The following is an 18,463-nucleotide window of genomic DNA, read 5'->3' on the forward strand; positions in this document are numbered from 1 at the left end:
GGGGCTCCGGACAGAGAAGTTGAGACTTTGGGTGGCTGTATGTCCCCAGAATTCCTCCCAGGTCCAGCCAGGTCACCTCTCTCGGGGAAGAGAGAACACACACCCCTGCAGCCCCTCGTGAGCTTCATTTCTCTGACTTTTCTCCCGGGTTTGTGGACAAGGGCTTCCAATGCAGCCCAGTGCAGGGGGACGGCCGAAAGCCTTAACAGCCCCCCTGCAGGGCCACTGAGAGAGGGTCTCAGACGCAAAGCCCTCTGGTTGCTGAGACCCCCTTGGGGAGGGCTGGGGCTGCACCTGGGGGAGCGGGTGTCCAAGTAGACGGTTTGAAGCCTGGCACGCCTCTTTGGGTGTGGACTGATGGAGTGTTAGCGCGGCGTGGTGGAAGGTTTCCTGCTGCCCTGTGCAGCCCGCCCTCGGTCCACCTGCCCTGGACGGACCTCGAGTGGACCCAGGACCCCTGGGAACAAAGGACTGCGAGCTTTACTCACCCAGGAAACGGAGACAGAGGAGGTATTGCTGGGCCCCCGAAGTGCCAACGAGCCTGGCTGGATGGCCATGGCCGTGTGGCCATCCAGGCGGACAGTGGGAGGGTCAGGGGTGCTGACGGTCAGTCCCACGCTCCCTCTGGACTGGCCAGAAGTCTGCATAGGCTTAAAGCAGAAAAGGTGCAGGCAGGGACAGTAGAGGTGTTCCTTAGCCCTCAGCTTGGAGGATTGGGAACAAGACCACCTTAGGAGTCAGGCTGTCTGAGTTTCACTCTAGCTCTGCAGCAACTTGCTGTGTGACCTTGGGAAAGTCACTCACCCTCCCTTGGCTGCACTGAGGTGAGATGACATCCTCCTTCTGGGCATGCATACCAGGTAAGAGCATAGATTTTGGAGCCACAGTTCCAGCTCCACCACTTGCAAGCTGTGTGGCCTGAGACAAGTTTCCCTATCTCTCTGTGTCTCAATTTTCATCTTGTAAGATGGGGATGATAATCGTACCTACCCCATAAGGTTGTTGTGGAGACTAAATGAGTTAATTTGTGTAAAGTGCTTAGAGTAGAACGTGGCACCTAGTGATGCTGTACACCTGTTAGCTGTTGTGGTTATTGTTACTATTGTTGTTCGTCCATCAGGGGCCATATTGTAAGAACCTTTGCAAAGAGGCCATTGAGCATGGATTTCAGAGTCCGGGACCGTGTTCAGATCCTGGTTCTGCCGCGTACTGAGCAGTGTGAGCCTGGGCCAGTGGATTCGGCCTGCGGAGCCTTGGCTTGCTCCTGTGTGAGAAGCGGGGAGCGCCCAGGATTGGGTTGACCCAGGGGAGGGGCCTGGCACAGCCACTGCTCGCTGTTATCCACCGTGTGCACATCGTCTGCCTCGGCAGGCTCAGAGTCTTGTTCAGCCGTGGACAATAACGACAGCCAGTGCCGTGGTCACCTGGGCAGGGCCGTGGGCTGAGTGCCTTACTTGAATCGCCTCCTTCAACCTCACATTGCGCGAAGCACGTGCAGGGATCTTTGGATCCAGCAGGAAACCCTGGCCGACTGAGCATGCGCTGTGGCCCACCCCACCCTGCCCTGCTCCCAGAGTCCCTCCCAAGATCCTGGCCAGGGTTCTGGGGGAGCAGCTGCAACACACCCACCTCGGGCCCGGGCTCCAGCTCTCTCAGTGACAGCAGCTGAATGAGGGCGGCCGCCTTGACAAAGGGCAAAGTGCGTGTTGGCCTTTAGAATCCTGCAGGTCCGTCCTGAGCAGGTCCATGGGGGCGTCAATAGGGTTCAACGAGATGTAACTGTCCCCAGCAGGAGGCACCACCTGCACACCTGCCAGTCTCAGCGTGGGAGGACCATTCGCCAGGCTTCCCATCATGACCTCTCTGGAAAGTTCTTTTTCATTGTTTCACTGATTTCTCCCCTAACATTTTATTGTGAAAGTTGTCACACTTATGGCAAAGTTGAAAGACTTTTATAGAGAACATTTGTATACTTATCACCTAGATTCTTCTGTTAACCTTTTCCCATCCTTGCTTTATCACATTTCTATCCACCTATCTGTGCTCCATTGATTTTTGATAACCGAAAATCATTATAGAAAACAGTGCAAAAAAGTAAAAAATAAAAGTCCACCCCAACAGCTCTTCCCCTTTTCCCCTAAATCCTATTCTCAGGGTAACCACTGTTGCCATTTTGGAGCATATCCTGACAGACTTTTTCTACACACATATAAACATGGATAGATGGGAACATTCTAAACACACGGTCCCGCACCTTGTTTGCTCCTCTCAACGTCAGCACGCAGAGAACAACCCCATTCTTTTTAACAGCTGCATAGTGTTCTGCATTGTACGAACATAAGCTGACTTATTTTCCCAATTCCTTATCGATGACACCTAGATTTTTATTTTTCACTCTATAACAAGTGAGGCTGCAAAGACCTCTTGCACGTACATCCTTGCCCACTGCTGTAAGAATCTCTGCAGACGTAGAATTGCAGGGTTTACTTCCAGCTGTCTCAGAGCTGCCAACCTGTGTGGGATGGAGGGAAGGGCAGGGGGAGGCAGGAGACCTGGCTCCAGTCCTGATCCCGCCTGCTGGGGGACCTTGGGAAAGTCACTTTCCCTGTCTGGGCCTTGGTTTCCTCATGTGAAAAATGGAACAAGTACATTAGATCTCCTCCAGATATGGATCTTAGGGTTTCACACTTCACCATTTACTGAGCACCACTGTGTGCCTTTCACAGAGTATACCATCCTTAGTCCCTGCCCTTGAAATGGGGGGATGGGGAACACACAAAGTTAAATAAACAAACACACACTATACATACAGGTGTGTGTATGTGTATATATAACTTTACTCACACACATACGCACAGTGTGCTCAGTGTTCAGAAGGAAAAGAACAGAGAGAGAGGGAAGGCGGGGGTTGGAGGAGAGCTTTCTTTAGACATTTAGATGCGGTGGTCAAGGAGGGGCTCTCTCAGGAGGCGACATTTGCACTGAGACCAACAGAGGAGGGGCAGCGTTTCAGGCAGAGAGACCTGCGTCTGCAAAGGCCCTGTGGTGGGGACCAGCCCCGCCTGTGAGGCTGGAGTGTAGTGGGTGAGGACGTGCGGCTGGAGAGGCGGCCAGGGCCAGATCACACAGGGCCCTGGGAGCTGCAGAGGAGACTGGACTTTGTTCCGAGTGCGGTGAGGAGCTGCTGGGGGCTTCTGAGCAGTGATGGGTCTGGGTCCCTCCCTCATCTGATCCCCTCGTCCACCCTGGGACTTCCTCTTCTTGCAGACCTCAGTGTGTGCCTCCTTGTCACCAGTCAGGCCACCTCCTCAGAGATGTCTTGACTGACTGCAGCGTCCAGGGTAGCCCTCTCATCTCTGCCAGCCACTTACTGATCCATTGCTCTGCTTATTATAAGATGAATTACCTTATTTATCTGACTGTTTTCTTGTTCATATTCTATTCCCCCACTAGACTCTGAGCTCTGCGAGGGCAGGGACCCTGTGTGCACAGGGCCTGGCACACAGTGGGCCTTCAGTAAATACTTGCAGGGTAAATGAATGCAAGAATGAATGAAGGAAGAGAGGAATAACTGAGGAGCCTGGGTGTTCAGGGAAGCCCTCCCAGAGAAGGGGGACTTCTACACTGGGTTCTGAAGGCTGACTAGGAGTTCTCTAGGGGAGGTCCAGAGAGGGCAAGTGACTTACCTAGGCCCACTCAGAAAGCATGTCTGCCAGCTAGGCCTTGGTTTCTTCATGTGGAAAATAGAGCAATAAAGTTATGTGTCCCCTCCCTGCATCGCTCCCCTTCCTTGAGCACTCACTGTGGAGTCCTGGGGGTCCACGAGGTTCTCCTTGCTGGTGTAGAGGCAGGACAGGATGTCATTGTAGAGGAGGGGGTCTCGGGCAGGGCTAGGAAGGCCCAGACAGGCTGTGTAACTTGGAAGCTCAGAGAGGCTGCTTCCTTCTCGCCTGGTGTCTCTCTTCTCTCTCCTCACTTTCCTTTTCTGTTTTTCCCTCCTTCTTGCTTACTCTCTCTCTGACTTTCTCCTACAATTCTTTATTCCTTCTTGATTCTCCCTCTCTGCCTCTGTCTCTTTATTTCTCTCTCTGATAAAGATCTCTGGGAATATCAAGGAAGGAGAGATCACACCTGGCAGTGGAAGTCATGGCAGGCTTCCTGTAGGAGGTAGATTTTGTGCTGGGTAAATATAAGCATCGTAGATAGTGGCCACCTTATGTAGCGGGTTCTGTGCTAAGTGGGTCACATGGGTTGGCTCATCTCTTCTCCACAACCACCCCATGTTGGCTGCGTTCTGTGAACAATCCCATTGTACTGGTAAGGAAACTGAGGCTCCTAGACATCAAATAGCTTGGCCAGGGCCCCAGTGATGGGAAGCAGTCAAGCTGAGATTTGACCTGGGTGGACGCATCATGCTCTTAGCCGTGACATTCAGCATGGAGGCAGGAGATGCTGGTGCGTGGTGTGTGCAGCTGTGGCCTGAGCCTGTCCCTGATGCCCTTGGTGACTGTAGACAGCGAGGCTGGGAGAGGCAGCCCCAGCCCTGCGTCTCAGCGAGGGGCTGAGCAGCCGCTGTGGGGCAGGAAGGCTGGGCACCTGCCTCTGCCCAGTGGGCGCACAGGAGTGGGCAGGTACTCACTTCTCCAGGACCTCGATGCTCAGGTTCCCTGGTGGGGTGTGGCAGTCGTTGAAGGCCACGCGGGTCTTGTTCCCTGTCTGTTCCAGCCGTACCCCGATGCGAATGTTCTTGATGACGCTGAACCGCAGGATCCTGCTAGGCCGCTCCAAGTCACAGCCCAAGGGCGAGGCCAGAAGTCACAGGCCGGTGGCCTGTGGTGGCATGGAGGGCTCAAGTGAGAAACTAGGAGAGTTCACTAAAAGTAGAGTTCGCACTGTGGAAAACCTGAACCATCTGACAACACCGGGCCAGTGTCCTCACAGGTGGCAATCACCTGGGGCTGACGGTGACCTCGAGATGGGCCACAGGCTCAGTCTCAGCCCGGCACCTGCTCGGAGCAAATGCTTGTCTAGGTTTGGGTCCCCAGAAGCAGACCCTGAGACCAGGATCTGAGAGCGGGGAGCTGACTGGGGAGCTGATCCCAGGAGACGCTGGTAAGGGAGGGAAAGTGAGGCGGGGAAGGAGGAGCCCATAAAGGTGTGTCATCAAGCAAGTGGTCCCACAGGCACCTGGGGCTCAGGCCCGCTGGGGCGCTGTGGGAGCCAGTGTGGTGCTGTTTCCTGTCCCCGAGGGGGGAGAAGGCGGGGTTGTTTATTCAGCAACCTCCAGGAAGCCCCAGGACCTGGAAGCCGTGGCCATAGCTGTTTTGGAGAAGAGCCCAGCTTGGCTGGTGTCGGAGCCACTTACCTCTGACAGCATCGTGTGGGCTGGGACAGAGATCCCTTCACTCGGGCAGGTGGGACCCAAGACCAGAGCCCCTGCCCCATCCTCCAGGCTCCTTGGAAGCCCCTCAGCCCCCAGCAGACCCTATATGACCCTAGGGAGCCAGAAGAGACCTCCCCAGACAAGATGGAGCTCGACGTTCTCATCTCCCTTGTGAGTGGGGGTCAAACTCAGATTTAATATGATTTAGAAAAGTCAAGGACTGTGATGTGTGGGACGCAGCCCACAGAGTGTGGCTGGGAGTCGAGGATACGTGGCCTGCACTGAGCAACTGCCCAGCAAGTGTTCGCGGGCCCTGGTGTAGGTGCCTCACTCAGGGTCCTGTCCTGGCCCCTCCGTGTCCCTCTCATCCCAGCCCGTGTCCTATAGATTGGGGAAGCTCATCCCACTGCCTTCCCAGGCCGCCAGCCGTTCTGACGCCTGTTTTTGCCCTGAAGTTGGGGAATACCTTTTCCTGAAATGCCCACCCACCTCTTCCTGCAGCGCCCCTCGTGTGACTGAAGGGCTCTGTGTGCTGGGTCGGCCCAGAGGCTGGAGAACAGGGGCCCTGTTGTCTGTCCTGAACCTGCTGGCATCAGAGAGGCCAGAGAGACAATAGCAGTCACACACTGTCCAAGTGGGAAGGGCCTTCAGTGATAAGGCCCAGCATCCCGGAGGCCAGGTAACAGCAGTGACGATGACGTCACCCACAGAGGACGTTGTCTGAGCACCTTCCATGTGCCGGGAGCCCTTCTCTCTCATTTCATCTTCACTGCAGCTGTCCAAGGTGGGGACATGATTCTCTCCATTTATAGAGAAGGAAACTGAGGCCCACAGAGGGGAAGCCACATCCCAGGGTCAACCAGGCATTGAGGGGCCAGGCCAGAACTCCAAGCCTGCCTCCAGAGTCACGCTGTTCAGAGCCCTCGACCCCCGACACCGCCAAGATCAACACAACGTGCATCCCCCGCCAACGAGGTTGTCCCACCATACGTGGTCTTGAGGCCAACACAGAGGGCACCACAGGCTTTCTTATTCCTGAAGCCCAGGGAGGTGGCCGAGACCCTGGACATTATCCACATGTGGTCTGATGTGGCCCACACAGAGCTCAGACATGGCTCCGACTGGCTCAGAGGGGCCTGAATGACCCAGATGTGGCTTGGATGTCCAGTCCCCAAGCCTGCTGGGGGCAAAAAGACTCCTGAGCTGGGACAAGGATGCACTCCAGACTACAGGAGTCACAGGCAAGTGTTTATTTTCCGCAGAGGGGCAGTCTACAGAGTTGGCTCCCACACTCCCACTGGGACCCAGCCCGCCCTGGATGGCCACCGTCCAAGTCTTCACTGGGAGAGAGGAGAGTGGTCCGGGGTTCTACGAGGAGGCTGGGGTGACCACGAGGGCATCCTGGAATCGGAGGAGAGAAGTCATTTGGGGATTTTTCCTCCTGCCTTATGGTTTATGCCCGTTGGTCTTCCACAAGGTGACCGCCGGCACTGGGGGTCATGATCCTGAACTCCCGCACACAGAACTCTGGGAAGGGTCAGAGGAGCAGGGTCTGCGCGTGAGCAGTGACACTCTGCCCGGGTCGGGGCACAGGCAGAGCGCCTGCACGCAGAGAGCGGGATTGTGCAGGGCTGTTGTCCCCAAGCCCGGCTGACCCCCAAACTCCTCGAGAAGTTGTGTAGAACGCAGACTCCTGGCGGATCCACTGGGACCCAGCAGCTAAAATGTTGACAACGCTCTGCCTCTTTTTTTTTTTGAAACTGAGTGTTATACAAGGAACTTAATCTATTAGATTTCCCCCACGTTTTATTATAATTTCCAAACATACAGTATAGCTGAAAGAATTTGCAGTGAACACTTGCATACCCACCGCCTAGATTCTATTAACTTTTTAAACCATGCTTGCCTTATCTCCTGTCTATCCATTTATTCAGCCCTTTGACTCAATTTTAAAATATCACATTATTTAAACTATAGAAAGGAAATCAATATGCTGATAGCCCAAAACAAATGAAGAGAGCAAAACAGGAAATTTGGAAACAGATCCAAAGAGTGAAATGATACCTTCCCAACACAAACTGCACGTAATGGATTTTGTTACGCAGGTTGATTTTAAAAAGAGGAAAGTTGCGAAATGCCCCCCAAGGAGAGCTACAAGAAATGAACCAAGCTCCAGCCATCCAGTTTTGTGGACGCCACTTGTCCATCCAACAGGAATCCAGTGCAGTACGAGTCTGAGATAAACTGCTTACGTTATAATGGGACTATTGTAATGTCATCCATTAGTGCATGACCTGTATTTTCGGACATCTGCTGGGTCTTATGGATGAGGAAACTGGGCTCAGAGAGGCCAAAGGACCAGCCTGAGGTCCATGGCTAGAGAGAGGCAAGGCTGGGATTTGAACCAGCCCTCTGGTCCCTGAGTCTAGACTCTCGGCCTCTGTACCATCCACAGTACCGTTCTCATTATTCTCCATCACAGCCAGCTGAATGGTGGACACGGTTTTTGAGGGTGGGCAGCTGATAATAAGTCAAATATTAATTTGCCTTTGAAGCTAGTTAACAAAACTTCCTACCCTCCCCCCAAATGTGACCCCATTGGGGGCATTTTTGAGACTTCCTTTCCTCTGTGGATTTCTCCAGAACTAAACAGCTCAGGGATTCAGTGGTACCAATCCACAGCTTTGGGAAAATCAGGACTAATGAGAGTTAAAGGTTTGGTCCCAAGTCCCCCTTGGCCTTGGGTTGGACACCTTGACCATGGAAGGGTGGGCAGTCACCTGTGGATTTTCGTACTTGTTGATGAATACAAACTCCAAGAGGGCTGGGGTTTCGTCTGTTTTGTTCGCTGCTGTGATCACTGCCTGGCACACAGTAGGTGCTTAGTAACTGCCTGCTGGCTGGCTGACTGAGATGGCCCATCTCACCGTCATTGGCTCTTGCAGAGGTTGGGGCTCAAAGCAGGGGGTTCTCAGGACAGGTGCTAGGTGCCTGTCCCACTCTGCCACCTACTGGGGGTGTGACCTTGGAGATGGACTTGCCATCCTTGAGCCCCAGTTTGCCCATCTGTAAAATGGGGATTGTAACGGGATCTACCGCATAGGGTGGGTGTGAAGACTGTGCGAGATGCTGCCTATACCCCAGTGCCTGGTACAAAGTTACGGGCTGTTAATATTATTCATGATAATACTTGGGGGTAGGGGTGATGCAGCTACAGCTCCCCTCCCAGCAGCTGCCACGGAGAGTCATTTGCTCAGCAAGCATTTATTGAGCATCTACTGCATGCCAGGCCTTACTGAATGAATGAACAAATGAATGAATGAATGACAGGTAGGGTGGAAACAGCTGGAGGTGTATTTACCCCAGGCTAGGACAGTCGCACCCTTACACTTCCAGATGAGGAAGTGAGGCCCTGAGAGGAGAAAGGGACTTGCCCAAGGTCCCCCAGGAGTGATCAGTGGGGCGAGGATTGGAACACAGGCCCCACCTCCCTGCCCAGGTCTCTCCCAGCAACTCTGCCCTCCCTGGGGCAGGACATGGCTCTACTCACGTTGGTCAGAGAACATGAGGCTGCCTCGAATCCCAAGGCCTTCACCATTGACATTGAGATCCCGGAACTTAATTTGCCTGAAATAACAAATGTGGTCAGACACTGGTGGCCGGCGGTGGCATTGGGCAGCTGCGGGCAGGCTCACAGTTCCGAGAGGAGGTTTGGGACCTGGCACGCCTGATTCAGACCGTCCCTTCTGCCTCTGCTCACACATTCTCTGGCCCCAGCATCCCCCAGCCTCATCTCCCCACCCTTTGCCTCCAGCACTGGCTTCTGGCTGACTCCTCACATCCTCTCACACTTCTGCTCCAGAGCCGTCAGGAGCTCCCATTATCCACAGCAGAGGGATCTATGTTTTGACATTTCCCACTCAAATCAAATAAAGAAATGAAAAAGGCAGGGTTGGCCTAGGTTCCCAGTTCTCCCCATCCCCATGACCGGGGGCTTGATGAGAGTAATCCCACCTTTTCTCTTGGCTTCTACCCTAGTGACACAGATAACAATGTCAACATCAGCTGTGGCTAAGAAACATTGAGCACCGACTGCCTGGCACCCCTTTCTGCTCCCTGCAAAATCATCTTCTTTATGCCTCTGAGGAAGGTACTCTTATTTCTCATTTTACAGATGGAGCAAGTGAGGCTCAGGATGACAAGGCAGCTTGTCTAAGGCCAGGCAGCCAGCAGGAGGGGCGTCAGGACTTGAACCCAGGCCTGCCTGAGGCACGTGGAATGTGCCCTGGTTGGCTGTTGACACTCTGTCTTCTCCTACTGTTGGCCTGTGAGGCCAGGCATTGCCTGATGCATCGTGGCATGCCTGGGCTCTGCCATGAGTAAAGGAGTGGGGCTGGGGAGTTGGAGATGGGAGAGGTCATTTCCAGCTGGATGACTGGGAAGGCTTCCTGGAGGAGACGGGATTTGAACCAGGCTCTGAGGCTGGACAGAAATGAATGCGAGGGACCCCACATGGAGAGGAGGGCAGCAGAAGGAAAGCATTGCCCGAGAAGCCCTGGGGAGCATGTGGTGGGACAGTAAAGGACGCACCATTTTCATTCGGCAGCATGGCAGAGGTGAGCATCTCAGCGGTGATGTCTTTCAGAAGTTCAGGCTGTGAGAGAAAGAGCACCATCACCCTGACTGAATCTGGAGTCTTCCCAGCCATTCCATATCGAGGGCAGCCGGGGGAGATGCTGGGACCCAGATCCCCTGCTGGTCAGAGCTGCGAGGGCTCCCAGGGGACTGGAGAGGCTGGGGGTGGCACAAACTCAGCAGGCCCTGGGCCTGGGGGTGGGGGATTGGGGCACATTAGAGAGATGCCCCCACTGTCCCACACTCAGGGGCTCCATGGCTCTGCTCTGTTCTGTTCCACTGCTCTGTTAGGCTCTCAGTGAATGCCTGAGCCAGGAGGCTGGACTTTGTGGCTGATAATGGGGAAGCCAGCAAGCCCATCACGGGGCTGCCTGTGGGGGCCTCGTTCAAAGCAGATCCTGAGCAATATATCTTTTTGAAATGGCCCATCCTGGGCTATCCTCCGTGTCTCCAGGGACCGTCTGTTAATACTCACGTTGAACAGGCCAATGCCGGAGTTCATCAGGTGGATTCGATCGGTGCTGCAACAGAAGACGCCTGTGAGAATGGCCCCTCAGAGTCCATTCGTTTATTCACTTCACAACTATGTATCAGGAACCTACCCCAGGCATGGTGCAGGCTCTGGAAATATGGCCGTGGACCAAATAAAATCCTTGCCTCATGGAGCTTACATTGTAGTGGGGTGGCAGGGCAAAGAGAGGAAACAAATAGTGGCTAAAAGAACAGAAAAATCACCCCCGGGAGTGAGGACCAAGGTGAACTGGGGAGCTCAGGCTCCTTCTAAGGGGCACCTTGTTCCCAGTTCAGCTGTTTGCTGCCAGGTAGGAATGCAGACCCACGGTGGCTAGATATTCTGATTTTTATAAGTTGATAACTAGCTTATATTTAAAAAAACCTAACCCTATGCGGGCTGATCAAAACATATCTGTGGGCTCGACTGGTCCCAGGAGGCTCCAGTTCGCAGCCCCTGAACTCCCTCTGGGGTGGCAGGGGGACAGTGGGGCAGGGGAGAAGGTGGGCAGGCAGCTGGAGCCTGCGCTGCTGGCCTGGGCTCCATGGGGCTCAGCGTCTGAGCATGGCTGTAGCTGCCTCTGTCTTGGAGGCATCCAGAATGGGCGCCCAAGTCCAAGAAGATGGTGCTGGGCAGGCCGTTCCCATGGTCGGGGTCAGCCTGCCCCATGGCTGCTGCAAGGCCACCTCCCTTTCCTTCCCTTTCTCTCATTCAGTGCCCAACAGCAGGACAGTCCAGGAGGGGCCGCCTCCCTGCGCATCCTGGAGCAACTTTCCCTGGAGGCCCACAAGCCAGAGGCTGGAAGCACTGGGCATTTAAAGAACCTGATGGTCATGAGGCGAGACTCGTTCTCATCCCCAGAATCTTCATAATGATTCACCTGTTTACCTGATTTGATTAAGGTTGAGCATAAGTCGGTCACCTTTGGTGTAAAACCATGCTTCCGAGCTGGCTTCCTGCAACAAGAGAAGCCCAGGCCCCGTTTCTTTTAGGAATATGCAGCAGGTGTGGGGTGCAGGGTTCTGCAAGGAGGCTCTGGGGTCAAGCTGGCACGTCTGAATCTCAGCTACTGGCTCTGTGCCCTTGGGAAAGGGCTGGACCTCTCTGGGCCTCACTCTCCTCATCTGTTAAATGGGACAGTACCTCCACCCTCTCCCCATTGACAGATGACCGCATAGGACTGTTGTGAGGAACGAGGATGAAGATGATGACGACAGCAGGCAATATGCATGGAGCCCTCACTGTGTGTCGGGCAGGGTTTTAAGAGCTTTATATGGTCATCTCCTTTGATCCTCACAACCTATGCAGAGGCTCCTATTATTACCCCATTGTAGAGGTGGGGAAACTGAGGGACAAAGATCAGTAAGCCTCTAGTAAATGTTAACCATTATTATCATGGGAAAGGTCAGAAGCTAAGCCAGGTCTCAAATGCGGGTGCCAAAGATAGACATCAACTTGACCTCGGGCTGCGGTGAGCCTGAGGGCAGAGGGCCAGGCTCCAGCTCCAGGCCAGCTGCACGCAGAGAACAAACTTCTGCAGGTTGCCCTGGGTGGCCTTTTGAAAAGTGCCTGCCGGTGGCCACAGAAGGGCCAGGTCACCAGGGAGTGGGGCTGGCCCGGCAGTCCACTCCCACTGCTGGTCCAGCGATAGGAGTATCCTTCAAAGCAGGAAGCCAGGGCATCGAGCATCCTGTAGTCTTGGTGAGTGGCACCCCTGAAATTGTGTGTGGACAACCCGCACAGCTGTACATGGTAACCCTGCTGTAAGGAGAGTGTCAACATGAGCCTCCTTCTGCCCACCAGGTGCCACCCAGACTCCTTGGTTAGGCACAGTTCTGGCACCCAGCCATGAACCCTGCCTCGTCTCTCTCTCCCCTTCGCTCTCAGTAGTGGATACAGTGGGTGCCCCGCTCAGACCCCCTCCATAGGACGGGGCATCCATTGCTCAGCTGCTGAGTGCTGCTGCTAACAGCTCACTGCTGTCCCTTCCCTGGAGAGCGGCCCTCACTACATGGAGCTGCCCTGCTGGGAGGTCAAGTTCCTCCTACCCCGGGGCTGTTGGTGGCCAATGACTGACTCAGAAGGTGGGTACACAAGGCCCAGCTAATAAGTCACAGGGTCAGAGTCGGGCCCCCAAAGCTCCTGATTCTTGGTTGAGAGCTCCCCCACTCCCTCTCTGCTGGGTGACAAGAGTGCTGGAAACGTTTAGCAAAGCAAGAGGGCTGGAGAGGAGTAGTGGACAGGAGGCTCCCCAGGATGCTCCCGACGTCTCAGACGACTGAACTCACAATGCCCAGGGTGAAGAAGGGGCGGCGGACTTCACTGGTGGCAAACACTTCCAGCACAATCAACTGGACCACCTTGGCTCTGCCCTGGTCCAGAAGGAGCTCTGGGGTCTCCTGAGTTACGATCTTCACGATCTGTGTGGGTCCAAGCTGATCTGCAGCCTGGAAGGACATCACACCCATCTGTGGCCTCCCACATGCCTCACCGTGGCTCACAGGCCCCGGGGGGCCCGACCTGCGCCCACCTTCCTGGGCTTCCTGCTACTTCTCTGCTCTCCAGCCAGACTGTCCTTCTCTCAGATCCTGGAAGGGATTGTTGCTGCCCTCTCTGTCTGGAATACCCTTCCCTCCAGGGAGGCCCTCTCTAGTCTTCGAGACTGTGTCAGGCGCCCCAGTAACGCTCTCATAACCCCTAGAAGCTGCCCTGTTTTCACCACACTTGCAACCGAACTATTATCTGTCCGATTATTTGATTCGGGTCAAACTGTTCTGTTAGACTGAAATCTCCGTGAGGACAGGGACTTAGTCTGTCAAAGTCACCAGTACTGGAAGGAAGGAGGGTGGACCTACACATATTTTATTCCCCAGAGGCCAGTGGACAGACCCCAGCAAACACCCATCAAGCTGCAGATGGGAACAGACCTACCGTTTCACTGATCACCTTCATGCTCGACTTTAGCCGGAGGGCCAGCTCAGGAAGCTGCGGATGAGAGGAGGCCAGAGCAGGTCAGCGGGCAGAGAGGCGAGACACACCTCCAGCAGCCCCACTGCTGGGAGCCCTGGAAAAGCTGGGTGGGCCTGGTGGTCCAGGCCACCTGTCTGTCACTGGTGGAAAACAGCCCTGTGTCAGCTGCTGTGGGGCATGGGGTCCCCGCTGGCCTGGACTTTCACTGTGGGTTGGTGGTGGTTGGGGTCTGTGGGCAGCTCTCTGCTCACAGAGGACATAGAGAAGTGACCCAGATCTTACTGTGCTCATGAAGGTGGTTGCTGGTGACCACTCCTCCTTTCTCATCACCCCAGCCCCCTACCCTGACTTCTAATCCTCAAGAGCTTGGTCACCTGTTGTCTATCAGTTGACCTGAAGTCCTGATGCCCTCACATAACTTTGGGCCAACCCTTCCCCCTCTGGGCCTCAGTTTCCTCATCAGTCACCCTGGAGGAGTGGCACACTCTGGTTGACATGAGGTACTGCCTGCTGTGCTGTGTTGATAAGGATTCTAAGGCTGTGCTGGCATCTAGGCTCCGTGGAAAGGAGGGCCCTGATCTATTAGCGATTTCTGCCGTGGGCCCCATAGTGAAGGGCAGGGGCACAACTGCCATGCCTGGACCACTCAGTATCTGACGCCTTTGGCTTGACAGGACTGTACTTGGTAGAGAAAGCAGGTGTATCAGGTTCCAGGGGGCAGAACTGGGATGGGGGATGGATGTCCCCAGGGAAATTTTCAGCTTTAGATGTCTATGTCAGAGGCAAGGTCTGTTAGAGGAGGGGGTGAGCTCTCCATTACTGGAGGTGTTTAAACTGAGCCTGACAGGGGATTCCTGCTCAGGGGCTTAGGGGGTTCCTGTGCCCTGACTGATTCAGGATATTCCCATGATACAGCAGAGGTGGCCCCATCCTCTGTCCATGCTGAGGCTTACCACATAGTCCAACAGGACCATGAGTTCTTCCGGAGGGACCAAGGCAGCGACTGCAGCATTCACCACATCCTGCCTTATGGTGAGGCTGAAAGGTTCGCCTTCCAGGGTGGGCATCGTCAGGGAGACTGCAGACTCATTGAACCACTTGGTCACTTTTCCCTGTGAGTCCGACAACTTGGCCTAAGGAGACACAGAGCAGAGAGTTGGCTGGGAACTTTAACTCCACAACTTACCCAGTAACAACCTAGAAGGAAAAGACACCATTCAGTCTGTTTCCCTTTTTGCGTTTGCTGCCAGGAAGCTTAGCCTGGAATTCAACGCCTTGCCATAGGTGATGAGTTATCTCAGGTGCCAAGCAACATCTACTCCACCTGACCCCTCAGATAACCTCTGACTTTTTTAAGCCTAGATGTCTTATTTGGCATTTAGATTTCAACTTAGATACCGCACAAACCCTTTGGATGAAGGGAAAACTCAAACTTGCAACAAAATGGATGGAAGTGTTTGATGCTGCAGTTTTCCAAGGGGTCCACGGAAGCTGGTCTGGGATTCTCGCTGCCCAGGTTGGCCTGGTCCCTCAGGGAGGCCAGCTCCAGTGAGGGTGCAGCCCCACAGTTTGCAGGGAGCTGAGTTACCAGGCTCCCGTGCAGTCTCATTTCATCCTCTCCTTGGTCACTATTATTATCTACATTTTACAGATGAGGAAACTGAGGCTCAGAAAGGTGACGAAAGTTGCCCAAAGCCACACAGCCAGGGAGCTGTGGAGCTGGGAGAGAACTTAGGTCTGCGTGATCCACAATGTCTTGAGTGATCTGTCTCGATCCTGGGCTCTTGGTTCAAGGTGACCAGATATTTGGGGATTGGCAAGGGGCTCGCCCAGGAGAAAGACCAAGAGCCCAGAGCACACACTCCGGCCCCTGCCTGGGAAAATCAGGGTGGGGGACAGATCATCGGGGTCGAGATCTGTGTGTGGCCCTTGGATTCCACCTGCCGCTTCCTCCGTCAGAATGGTTTACACGGCACACGTTCAGCCTGTGAGATTTTCTAAATCAGCCTGTGTGTCCTTACTGTGAGTGGCGTTTTCGCCCCTGAAACAGACCCATGGCGTCTGACCCTTGGCGCTCAGAGAAGGGCAGTGAGGTCCCCACTTTACCCTCGAGGTCCCATGACACTCACCTGCAGGTGGAGCTGGATGACATCATGCTTGATGGCAGGAGACAGAAGGTCAAACTGCAAGTGGCCAGAGCTGAGGGAAACGGGCACTGCTCGGGACAGGAGAAAGTTCCATTAGGGCAGAGGGCACTGTCAGACAGGGCTGTTTGGGGGCTGCTTTCGACTGGGCTGCATCATTGTCCCGGGGGTGGGGGGTAAGTAGGGAGACGCAGGGGGAATGATGACACTGATGATGATCACGATGACATTCATGGAGCAGACGTGGAGTGCCAGGTACCGGGCTGAAGCTCTACACGTGTTAGCTCGTAACCCTCACAGTAACCTCAGGAAGTGGGTCTCATCATTACCCCCATTTCACAGATGCGGAAACCGAGGCTCAGGAAAGTGAAATGACTTGCTCCACGTCACACTGTGAAAGGATCTCAACCTCGTCGGTCCTACGCCGAAGTCATGGTTTGGAACAAACTGACCTGTTGCTTATAACTCTCCTCCTCCCCCATCAGACTGATTTGCACCCCAACCCGGGCGGGGTCTGGGTCTGTCCATCACATCCCTTGCGGTGGCCTTGGCATTCCCTCCTCAGGCTCCAGGTGGCGGCAGCATCTCATCTGCCCGGCTGTTCTGCGGGGAACCCAGAAGTCCACTGAGGGGCCCATGGCCCCCAACACCTCCTCTCCCTCCCCAGAACTCCAGCCCTGCCCCTGGGGGACAGAGGAGCCAGATAGACTTCCGTTTGACCCCAGTGGCCTTGGCTAGTCTCTTCTCGCCCCTGAAACTGTTTCCTCATCTTACAATGGGGGTAAAATAATAAAACCCGCCTCAGGTTGTGCAGGACTGGTGCCCAGTAAAGCGGCTCAGATCGGAATGACACCAGACTTGGAACTAAAAGAGTTGAGTTTAAGCTTTCTCCTGTCACTAATTTCCTCTGTGAACCTGGACAAATGACTTAATTTCCCTGAGCCTCCATTTCCTTCTCTGTGACGTGGGTCGTGATCACGAGCTCTTGGAGCTGTCTGCAGAGTCAGCCAGTGTCCATGAGATACCCAGCCCAGCGGGGCTCCGCGGGGGCTCCATGCATATCGATTCTGTCTCCTCTGCCCCTCCTCTCCGTCGCCCTTTACATGAGCTTCTTCAGATCCCAAGAGGAGACGGTAGAATTGTCTTCTTCCCACCAATTCTCTCTGAGGAGTCCGAGCACGGCAGAATTCCGAGGTGGGGGCAGAAGCCTGCGTCGTCCCATCTCTGCTACTCTTGGGGATGGAGAAGTGACCTCCTTCCTGAGCACACATCTTGTCTCCTCCCTGGTTCCTTCTACAGTGCTGGCTGTATCATTCACTCATTCACTCATTCATTCATTCATCCACTCAGCACACACTTGTAAGCACTTCTCCATGCCCGGCAGAGCACCTGCTGTGTGCCTGGAACTTTCCCGTAATCTTTTCATCCTCGCTAACAATCTTGTGAGGTAGAGAGTTTAGGCCCATTTTATGGATGAGGGAACTGAGGATAAGGAAGTGGAGCTGGCTTTCCCAAAGTCACGGAGCGCGTCCATGGCAGAGTTTGCATTTGAGCTTGGGTTCAGCTGCTGCCCCCGCTGGCTCATATAGAAACCTGCACATAGTAGGCGCTCATGAAGCCACAGTCGTGAATTCCCGTCTGCTCCTCCAACCTGCTGCTCAGGCCTGCCTGGGGAGGCCCGCCCTGGGCAGAGGCAGGGCCGGGGGGCCGGCTCAGCAGCAACGTAAAAGAGACGGGAGAGAGTGGTGCACTCACCCCTCACCAGGCGCAGGAGGTCCTCACGCATGTCCTCAAAGGCTGCCTCGATCACGGGACACAGCTGCAACAGCACAAACGCAGGGCCTCCATCAGCAAGGGGCCAGAACACAGCCCCACAGTGACCCGTGCCCAGCCCACCAGGCCTGAGTCCCGCCATTGTGCCCATGGCCAGCCAAGTTTTCATCCTTGGGGTTGAGGAGTCAGTGGTTCATCCCCCAGAGCCATCCCTGCTGCTCAGAGCCCACCCTGGCCCCCAGTGTCACCTGGGACTTTTTGCAATGGTTTGTCCCTTGCCCTATGTCCAGGGTGTACCCGGCTCGCCAGCTGCCCTTGACATCAGACTCCTTGTCTTGTTCATGAGATCCCGTGTTTTCCGTGAGAGGAAAATGGAGAATTCATTCCTTCATTCACTTACTCATTCAACAAATCGTTGCTGAGTTCTTTCTGCATGTTAGACTCTAGCACAGAAGCCAGCAAGACACACCCAGCCAGACTCACGGACTACCTCTTTGTGCCCATTGAGGGTTTCGAGCCCCAACACGTCCCTTTGCCCACTGAACTCTTCTCCCCTCAAAACTGCCAGCGGTTCTCAGCAGGGGAGGGTTTTGCTCCCCAGAAGACAGTTGGAAGTTTCTGGAGACAGAACTAAAAGTTGTCACAACTGGAGGGAGAGGGTGTGTTACTGGCATCTGGTGGGGAGAGGCCAGGGATGCTGCTAAACATCCCACAACGCACAGGACAGCACCCCCCAACAAAGAATTATCCCGCCCAAATGTCAGCAGTGCCGAGGGTGAGAAACGCTGGCCTAACCTAACTCTGGTCGCACCTGTTCTGCTTAAGGAGGGCTTGCGCATTTGACTCACTTGCCCTTGGGGCCCAAGGGCCTCGTCCTCTGGTCTAGGCAGCCCATTTTCCAGGGCAGTGCTCTGAGACTTTGTCATTTTGTCTTGGGTACAATTTCCCTAGTGGAAGAACTTACTCTCAGGAAAGGACAATGCCCTTTGAGAAATGTTAACTTTTTCTCTGAGAACCCGTTCCCTGCTCCAGGCTGCTCTGCCACCC

The 18,463-nt window shown here is 54.6% G+C and overlaps 1 protein-coding gene across 2 annotated transcripts in view; it reads right to left on the reverse strand.

The window, feature by feature from the left end:
• Nucleotides 1–6,618: 6,618 nt before the first annotated feature.
• Nucleotides 6,619–18,463, reverse strand: part of LOC103545211 (BPI fold-containing family B member 1) — a 40,029-nt gene continuing 28,184 nt past the window's right edge. For both annotated transcript variants that reach the window (XM_070589125.1, XM_070589126.1), the window contains exons 7-16: nt 17,399–17,462; nt 15,629–15,714; nt 14,453–14,632; nt 13,461–13,514; nt 12,818–12,976; nt 11,418–11,485; nt 10,494–10,539; nt 9,974–10,037; nt 8,934–9,010; nt 6,619–6,784 (exon numbers count right to left, since the gene is read on the reverse strand). In XM_070589125.1, the coding sequence (XP_070445226.1) occupies nt 6,752–6,784; nt 8,934–9,010; nt 9,974–10,037; nt 10,494–10,539; nt 11,418–11,485; nt 12,818–12,976; nt 13,461–13,514; nt 14,453–14,632; nt 15,629–15,714; nt 17,399–17,462 (831 nt within the window). In that variant the 3' untranslated portion in view covers nt 6,619–6,751. The remainder of the gene's footprint in view (nt 6,785–8,933; nt 9,011–9,973; nt 10,038–10,493; nt 10,540–11,417; nt 11,486–12,817; nt 12,977–13,460; nt 13,515–14,452; nt 14,633–15,628; nt 15,715–17,398; nt 17,463–18,463) is intronic.

Source organism: Equus przewalskii, chromosome 21, assembly GCF_037783145.1.
Source record: "Equus przewalskii isolate Varuska chromosome 21, EquPr2, whole genome shotgun sequence".
Lineage (NCBI taxonomy): Eukaryota > Metazoa > Chordata > Mammalia > Perissodactyla > Equidae > Equus > Equus przewalskii.